This window comes from Poecilia mexicana, unplaced genomic scaffold (assembly GCF_051168715.1).
Source record: "Poecilia mexicana isolate PSO_F unplaced genomic scaffold, ASM5116871v1 scaffold_21, whole genome shotgun sequence".
Classification (NCBI taxonomy): domain Eukaryota; kingdom Metazoa; phylum Chordata; class Actinopteri; order Cyprinodontiformes; family Poeciliidae; genus Poecilia; species Poecilia mexicana.
Genome location: NW_028263390.1, coordinates 15487484 through 15496810, shown reverse-complemented (window position 1 = coordinate 15496810; position 9327 = coordinate 15487484). Strand labels below are relative to the sequence as shown.

The window sequence follows — 9327 nt, the reverse complement described above, 5'->3', positions numbered from 1 at the left end:
TATTTGTGGACTCACTGTGCAAGACTGAGTTTTCCTGTTTGCGTGGACATGCCTGTGTCAACGTTGAGTGGCTAAAGTGAAAATGACTGCATAAGCATGACTCTGGTGTCAGTGGGCTAAGTGCTGAAATGACGACACAGAGGAAACCTCAATTGTTCGTGCATGGTATACATGCTTGCCTTTGTGTGAGAGCACTCGGCTGATGTGGGGAGTCAGTGATGCAGATAAACATCCTGTTATGAGTCTCTGGATATTCACCAGTAAGTATCACCGCTTCAGCCTGGAAAAAAAATATATATAATTACCACAAAATTACACTATTCTCACTATCAGTATGGTCTTACTGCAAATTTTGAACCTGTATGCATATATCGTGATTTCAGTTTTAATCAGGTGGCAGATGTTTTGCCCACAAACAGAAAACTTTAACTCGGCATGCATGTGCAATATCATGACTAGGCAAACAAGTTAAGATGTTTGCAAAGAAAAAAAAATGAATGCAATTCTTTAAAATGCAGTATTTGAGGGGAAAAAAGAAAATTTGTGATGGCTCTATCGCCATCAAACTGATTTCAAACACATGCAGCTCTAGCTTTTAACATGGCAAGATTGAGAATCTCAGTAATCTGTGTCAAAGAAATAACTTTAAAAACTAAAGTAGGATTTTTGGGCCAACAAACCTCAAAATATAAACCAAAGAAGAGTCGACAAAGGATGGGTTTCAATGGTCATGTGGTCTAATCAATCATTTACGCTCTTTATTGACACATAGTTCAAATGTCAGGCATTTTCAAGCAAAGTTCACAGATTTTAAGTTCAATTTAGGTCAGGGTTCTCCAAAACGGTTAACATCAGCAGGTTTTTTCTAATCCAAAGCCAGTGTTAATGCTTGGAATAATGATCTTGTTCGAACACACAGCTGTGACCATGTTTCAATCATCCAGTTCTTGGTTTGAGATGAAATTAAGGAATTTGGAGATAGTCGTTTTTCGATAATATTCGATCCACGTTTTGAATTGCACCACTTGCAGTAAAACAGCCTCACAGAATAATGCTGCCACCACCAAGGTGACAGTTGCAACAGGCAGCTTGAGTCCAACTTGTCACTGTGGCCAAATAATTCAATCTTTTTTTCCTGCGTGACTAAAAAACTTTTCTCCAAAACGTTTTTGGGTTGGCTGGTCAGTGGGGGCGATGAATTTCAGTTGAACTCAAAGGAGATAATGTTAGAGGAGGAGTTTCCCACCTCCCATCCCCCAACAACACACTCAAACACAAACACACTCCATGGTGATGAGAAACTTGCTTTAATGTGGACACTGAAGCTGGTGGCTCATATGACTCCTACCTGACCTTCCTCTTAGCTGATGATACGCTGTAGATCAAGTCACCATCTGTCTTACAGTTGCTCTTCATCTTGTTCTGTATTGATGAAAAGAAATGGAAAAAAAAAAGAACTGCCAAGTTTTAAAACGTCCTACAGCCATGTTTCTTAAATTATGATACAAACACTACCGGTAGTTTTCAGTTGCAGATTTTGATATCTATGATGTGCCTGACTACCCCAGGGGTTGGCTTAGGCCGGATGCGAAGGAAATAGCACTGCAAAAATGAAATACTATTTTTGAATTGCACTCTAAATAAATGTGAAATTGATTTTTGCATGTTCACTCAATGATGAATGAACTTCATGATGTGCACAGTGTAAGGAAATGCGACAGGAAGCTAATGAAGCGGTGGTTGGTATCTGATACAAAACCGTTGTTCTATCACCCAGACATATATGTTTTTTTAACTTCCTAATGATTCTTGACGATCAGCCACATCACTTTACCGGCCAAAAAACGATTAGTATCAGCTGTTAGCAAATTAAAAATGCTAAGATGCATTTACCTCTGTAGTTGTAGCTGGACTTGAAAATGAGACCACATCCATGTTCCGGTAGCAAATTATGAAATTAGTTTTAATCGATAAAAACACTCCATCTTTTTCATAATAGCTGTCCTCATAAAGCTATATTGTCCTATCTGGCATGAAGTTTTTCCAACCTGAGATCTAATGTGAATGAATAACTCTGAGGTTAAGTGCATGATAACATCCACAACCTTTTGCTGCCTTCCACAGTGCAACCCGTTGCCCCGTATTAAACAAGAAAACATTTTAAAGACACCTGCCTCCCACATGCACACATTATTCATCCAGTGTTGCCAGTTGTTCCAGCAGTTGTTTTTGATATATATATATATATATATATATATATATATATATATATATATATATATATATATATATATATATATATATATATATATATATATATATATATATATATATATATCAACCAACCAACAACACATGCCAGGATGAAGATATAATCAATGTTATTCACTTCGAATGTCAGTGGTCATAATGTTATGGCCGATGACGGGGATCAAATGATACAATGGCCTGCCATAAACTCTCTACAGTTACAGTCTCATCAGTCGCTCGGTAACTGATGCCCCTTTAAAGCGACCACTGACGTCATGTTTTTTTGACAGGGGGTGGGCAACGGGAGAAAAGAAGAAGAAGAAGAAGGGAGCGGATGTACCCGGAGAGAAGGATGACCAGGATCATGTCCCCGGCTGCTCCTCGCTCCCACATATCTGCAACATGATGAACGCCGCTCCCGGAGCGCTCGCCCGCAGGATGCCGTCAGCGGCCCGCCGGAGCGGCTGCTGGATAGCCTGGTGCCAGGCAATCCTGCTCGGCGTGTCGGCGCTGGTTATCGTGGCCGAGCGGAGCGCACGTAAGTGGGCAGCTAGCTTACCGGTGGCGATCGCGCTCCCAAGTTAATGCTTTATCTAAAAAAAAAAAAGAAAAAAAATAAATAAATAAATAAATAAATAAATAACAATAATAGCAAGACGACAAGTTTCATTACACCGTGGAGGTTTTAGCTACATTCATGGAAGTGTGGCCTCTGTAGCACTGTCACGAACCTTTATATTCAGGTGGAAACACAAGGTGAAGCTGTTATTACTAGTGTGAACAGAGAGCCGAGGCTTTGTTTACCACAGCTGGAAACTGGTGTGAACGCCTGAAGGTGTCCCCCAACAGCTTCACCTATCATCCAAGGCTATTTACATCCTACCACTCACCACAAACAGCGTTTATAAAAACATATATATTATTAAAATCCTTAAAATTTCTAAAAAAAAAATTAGTCCATATATTAAACAAAATTAGCTTTCGTGCTGTTCTCATCCCACCTGTAATCTGTCAGCTCAGTCTCCCTGAACAAGCGGATCAATGACCCAAGGTCAGGATACCAGAAAGATGACTGGATCTGTACAAAGTGTGACTTTGTGTTCTGCAGGTATACCATTCCCTGAAGATAAAAATACTCAGCTGCCGGCTGGACTTCTGCCGATTCCTCATTTCCGAGCAACATCAGTTTATGTAACAAATATTTGAAGTTTGCATCAAAGCTGGTAGACAGACAGCATGACTGCACTCGTGGGGGATCTTCTTGCTCGTCGCATTCTGTGCATTTGGCAATATATCCGAACATATGCAATGCTTTAATACAGTTGACTTCAATTACTTTTATTTATGTAGTGCCAATTTGCAACACATGTCATCTCAAGACACATTTCCAGGTATATGAAAAGACAAACCGTTCACATATTCAAATCCAGTTCCATCCTGGTTGTAAAACATTGCAGTTAAATTCAGTTTGTAATGCCAAATGGCTAAAAAAAAAAAAAAATGCAGAAATCTGTCCCACTGATAAAGCATGCTTTGTGCATAATAACCTCTTATTACCTCATTTCATTCTGGCACTCTGTAAGTTCCATTTGCACTTTAAATTCTTGCATAAAACCTGCATTCTGCTCGTCTTTTGTTTGCGTGCGTGCATCAGTGATCTACTGTATAGGATTCTACCTTTGGAACGAGGAGACGCAGTGGGCAGGCCTCACACTCGGCCTCTTTCTTCCTGGGACAGCAGTCCAGCTGCTAAGTGTGAAGTGGTACTATGATGACGGGGATGAAAGGCGGTGCTACCTCTCCGTCATACACGTGCTACACTTGGGCATCTTCAAAAGGTATGGTCTGTGCAACCCCAGCATGTTGGGGTTTTATTGCACGTGAGCACAGCCTGCATGCTCGGTGAGATGTGACACTCCTGAAAGAGCAGAACAGGGATTTTTGACATCATTCCGTCATTGAGAAGGTTATCCCTGTTCAGGTCTTTGTCTCCCTCTGCTGGCAGGTTGTGGGACTGCATGAGGTCCGTGCTGCACATGCAGGACTCGGTGGCTGAGCTGGGTGCTGCCGTCATGCAGCAGGCAGACGTCGCTGCCCTGTGGCTGCTGGAGGCGCTTGTCCTAACGCTGCCTCAGAGCTTGCTGCAGGCGTATGTGGTCGTATCTACAGATGTGGGGATAATGTCACCAGGTCAGCCCATCTCCGTGTCAGTTATTAGCTCTCGTTTGAGGCATGACTTTGTTGTCTGATGCTTTGCCTCCATTTAACACTCAGTGGCATATTGCTGTGGACTATGCGTGCTGTCCATTTCCTGGGCCCTGGTGCTGTACAGCCGAGCCTGCTGCCTGATACGGCCAGGCCACTTGGCCATGCCACCAGCAGCCCTGCTGTGCCAGCTGGTCTGGAGAGCAGGCATGTTGGGAGCCCGGGTGACCTGCCTCATGTTCTTCGCCAGGGTCTTCAACTGGTGGGTCTGCGGAGTAGCAGGTGAGCACGGAGAGGGAAGGTCCTCCGATGCCATTCAGGCACAACCCAAAAACAAACTACCGTAGTTTGCTTTTTTGGGCTACAAATCTCTGATTTCGGTCTGTTTTTGCCTTGATCTCCAGGTTTTCACTGGCTCACAGCCTCCTTCTGGCTGGTATCACAGCAGCCCGACATTTGCACTGGTCACTGGTGTTGGCGTGCCTTTAACGGCGTCCTGGGGCTCATCCACGTCTTCCTCTTCCTCAACGTCAAAGACGGACCCTCGCGCTTTCGCATGGCCAGCTTCTATGCAGTAAGGAATGACTTGTTTTACAGAAAAGCATTTCATGCGCTGTGCTCCGCTGGGTGTGTCATCCCACGCAGCGACCTACAAGGACACATGCGCTTATGTAAAGCAAGAAGTTTGCACCGTCATCCTCACCTCTGTGTCCTCAGCCTGCAGTGACGTAAAGCTGTTGGAAAATGAGTGATGGTGTGACTTTCTCCTCCTCCGTTAGTTCATGCTCGTAGAGAATGTGACTCTGCTGCTGGCCGCCTCCGACTTCCTGAGCGAAGCATCATGGGATAGCATGACCCTTCCCACTTCTGTGCTGTGCAGCTTTTTCCTCGGTGAGTCATTTTGTCTGCAGCATCTGTACAGAGGCACAAACCAGTCCGATTCTGTTAATAATAACAATGATTACAAAGGGTGTAGAATCAAAACTCTGAAAAACGACGATACGGTTGCCAGGGTAGAAAATTGATAGTCTGAAAAGTATGAAACTGTTAAGATCATATGATACCAAATTTTCTTAAATACACAACACTGAGTCTTGTCCACTGGTGTGGTGTGTCTGTAGTTGAACTCCTCCACAAAAGAGGATAGAACAAACAATTAAGTCTGCAGATGTTATTGTCATGACTGACCTTCCCTCCATCCAGGTCTTGTACAGGTATATGGTCTGGAAAAAGGCAGTTACAATCTCTGCACACCCCACACATCCTGGACTCAAACCCTCAAGGCTTTTACCTTCAGGTTGGCGCTACTATTTTAAAAATGAGCCGCCGAGAGAGACGCTTTTGTTCCCTCGGGTTGTCCCTCTAATGAACCCTTAACGGTCGGAGTTCCCACATCGATACGTACCTTCACCTTCCTCTAACTCAACCTTGTCTTCCTCTTTTGTAAAAACACTGTATATGCACATATTTAGAAAAACATATTTTGTAATAGTTCCATATTTATATTTAAAATGTTCTCACTGAGTGCAAAATGGAGCCAAAGTCAAATTTCTTGTTTGCGTGCACAAACTTGGCGAATAAAGCTTTTTCTGACTGAAGTGTTAATTAACTGACTTTTGGACCTTTTTGGAAAAAATTCAATATAAGTTGCATTCGGATAAATTCATAGAACAACAAATGCAAAAGATCCTCAGTTACCACACAGTTATTAAATATGGACAAAATCTTGCACCGAGGCATTTTTAGTTTTTTAAGTCACTGGTGCCGATCCAATTTGCAACCCAAATAATTCCTGTAAAATAAGCCAACGCAGTTATTTATTTATTTGTACTTTCTTCCTAAGGTTGAGCAAAGTTACAGAAGACAGCTAATAATTCATGGCCCATTTCTCTTTGCCACTCTTCAAAATGAGAAAGACAAACATACAACCCGAGTAGGACGGGAGTGTGTCTGTGTTTACCTACTATCGCAAACTACAATCTAACAGAGGTGCCAATCAGTCGGGGGGCTCAGGAAAGAAATACATACTAAACTTTAATATTTTCTCTCGTTTGCTTCCAAGGAGCCACCTCGCTGGTCCTGTACTACCGGTTCCTCCATCCCAAGTCCACAGAAATCTCCCAAGGTACAAACCGGCATCAGATGGGCAGCACATGCATAGAGCAAGGCGAGTCCTCCTTCTCTCTTGGCGACAAAAGTCTGCCGGCATCTTCTGTCCAGAATCACGGCAGCTTCTCCCTGTCTGGCGTAGCTGGCTCCCTGCTGGAGCACCCGGGAAACTGTCAAGGCCACTCTAACAGTTCCTGCCTTTGCTTCCACCACCACTGGCTCCTCATCCGCCTGGCCCTGAAAACCGGCGATCTCTGTAAAATCAACAGGGCGTACGGAGCCGGTGGGCCGGCGGCCATACTGGACATGGAGGAGTACAACCAGGAGTTCAAGAGCAACGAGGGCATCACCTTTACGGCTGGCGGCAGCTGTGAAGGGGTGTCCACCTCCGAGTCCCAGGGAAAGGGTCTGGCTCCGCTCTCAGACTGCAAAGACGAGTTCCAGAGCGTAAGCGAGCCCACGTCGACCGAGCGACCCGAGGGAGAGGACGACAGTCTGGAGATGGAAAGCCCCATGGAGTCGCCCGCGTCGGATTTCAAACGCAGCTCCCCGGAGGGCAAGTCGGTTTTCGGAGACAGCCCGGAGCCTTATTACTGCCCTACTGAATCGAGTTCCACCTTGTACTTCAGTGCTGATCCCCAGTCCCCCAGCAGCGCCAGCAACCCCCGTTTGGACCGGGAGATCGGGGGTCTGGAACAGGGGGTTCGGCTCAGCTCCATCCCCAGTGATCCTGCCCTGCACAGAGACGTGCGTGGACTCATGAGCCGCGTCGGGCCACGCTGCACCTCCACTCCCAAGCTGGACTGCGGGGTGTCGGATTCTCCCCCCAGCGTCCCGCATCTCACTGGTCCAAGGAGGCAGCTCATACTGTCCCGCAGAGATGAAGATAATACCTTCTAGCTGTCTGGTGGCACAATCAGGGAACGAGTTAAGAGTAGCAGCAGCTTATCCAACGTTAACGGAGCAACACCAGCTTTATAAGAGTCGTAGGGGTTAGAGCACTACATGCAGTAGGGAACCTAAAATAATCCTAAAATAACATCTATTTTTCTCATAACATTAACCATTCTTAAAAATGCATTGCTTCTAAATGTTGGAAACACAGAAACTATCTATGTTTGTTTTCTTTTTTCTTTAAAGGACAATCTGACATTCAAGTGACAGTAATGGTGTGTGATCACGCCACCAGCCCCAGTTTCAGTTCATATTTATACTATTGTTTGGCAGCTAAACTTTGGAATTATACTGTGCAAAAAAAAAAAAAAAAAAAGAAATATTGCTTCCACATGACTGTGATTACTTAATATGAAAGCACAGTGCTTTGCAAACGTATGCATACCCCTTGAAATTGTTTGCATTTTGAAAGTTTACAACCACAAACTTCTTTTTGTGGGATTTTATATGCGTGTACAGATTTGTGAAGTTATTATTAATTTCCTTTTTTTTTTTTTTACACCTAAAAATCAGGAACGTGTGATTTGCTTTTACCCATTGATAGTGTCAACAACTCTGACCAGCTTCCCTGTTTTTGCTGAAGACAAACATCCCCACAGTATGACGCTAGCACCGCCGTGTTTCGCAGTGAGGACGATGTTTTCAGGCTGAATGCAGTGGTAATCTGCTGCAGGATATATTCATTTTGTTGTCATTTGAATTTCTTACACATATTAAAGGGGTGTGATTGCAAATGCACAGCAGACATTTCTCATTTTTATTTGCAAAAAGAAAAAAAAAAAAGTTGGTCTGTCACATAAAATTCCAATGAACTGCATTGAAATTTGTGGTTGCAGGATGACATAATGTGAAAAGATTCAAGGGGTGTGAGTATTTATTCAAAGCACTGTACACGTTAGTTTGGTTTAAAACATTTTATCATATGCAGCGACTCGGCTCTGAAACGAGCGAATTTCAGCAAGTCATACTGAAACATTCGTATCACTGCAGCTATTTGATGACAGAGTGCATAGATCTAGCAGTGAGTGGAGCATCTGACCTCTGAACCTATCACAATGTAAGCCATAGCTTCTATGGCTTAAAAGCACAACTATTTTCAGTATCATCTGTTTCTGCTGCAATGCTGTTTTTTTTTCTTTCTTTCTTTAACGTAAAAAATAAGACTTCACTACATACATGTGATATTAATAAGCTGTGTTTCTCATGTGGTGTTAATTGGCATTGAGCAGAAAACTGTGATGTTTTTATCTTTTTTTTTTTTCTGTTACATGTTGACCATGTAATTGTTAAATAACTTATTGAACTAACATTATGTTGTAAAACAACAATAACGTCTCAGGCACAAATTCATCTACTGTGAGACAAAATGAATCGTGTGCATATGAGACATTTGTGGTGACTTTTTTTTTATTTATTTGCTCTTGATTGCTCTTTTCAGGTGACAAACTTTTATTCGAAGCACTGTTCTGAGACAGGAAAGCAGTGTAACAATGCCTGTGTGGCATTTTAAAATATGACGTCTGAGGCCACTGGTGGCTTGAAATACGCAATAAACAGCCTATATGTTTCACTGAGTTGACTTATTATTTATTTCATTTTTTTTAAAGATACTTCTTAGGAAATTAATGAAATTATCCCAGACTTGTATGTTATTCCTGCATTAATAGGAAAGTTATTTAAAGCTGATGGTGGGTGGAGCTAAATACAAGAGACTCCTGGAGGAAAAGCAGATTTAGGCTGAAATATTTGACGCATACTACTTATGAAAAGTAAATATTATCTTTCTTTTGCGTTTTTGTAACCTTTAGC

The 9327-nt window shown here is 42.9% G+C and overlaps 1 protein-coding gene across 2 annotated transcripts; it reads left to right on the top strand.

Annotated features, from left to right (window-relative positions):
* Window positions 1-2352: 2352 nt before the first annotated feature.
* xkr5a (XK related 5a) lies at window positions 2353-9092 on the top strand. Of its 2 annotated transcripts, XM_014991838.2 has the most exons (7): window positions 2353-2788; window positions 3905-4088; window positions 4256-4440; window positions 4525-4737; window positions 4860-5029; window positions 5235-5346; window positions 6518-9092. In XM_014991838.2, exons 1-7 carry the CDS (start codon window positions 2653-2655, stop codon window positions 7462-7464), a joined length of 1947 nt encoding a protein of 648 aa, XP_014847324.1. In that variant the 5' UTR covers window positions 2353-2652; the 3' UTR covers window positions 7465-9092. The 2 variants fall into 2 exon arrangements, with proteins under 2 accessions (XP_014847324.1, XP_087857916.1); XM_088001790.1 differs by having other exon boundaries at window positions 2646-4088.
* Window positions 9093-9327: the final 235 nt, after the last annotated feature.

What these genes read in the sequence shown, in the direction of transcription:
- xkr5a (XM_088001790.1), top strand. Translation starts at nt 3,751, where the DNA reads ATGCAGAAATCTGTCCCACTGATAAAGCATGCTTTGTGCATAATAACC. An exon ending in TGTGGGGATAATGTCACCAG is followed by an intron (nt 4,441 to 4,524) that starts GTCAGCCCATCT and finishes TTTAACACTCAG; the next exon opens with TGGCATATTGCTGTGGACTA. An exon ending in GTGGGTCTGCGGAGTAGCAG is followed by an intron (nt 4,738 to 4,859) that starts GTGAGCACGGAG and finishes CTTGATCTCCAG; the next exon opens with GTTTTCACTGGCTCACAGCC.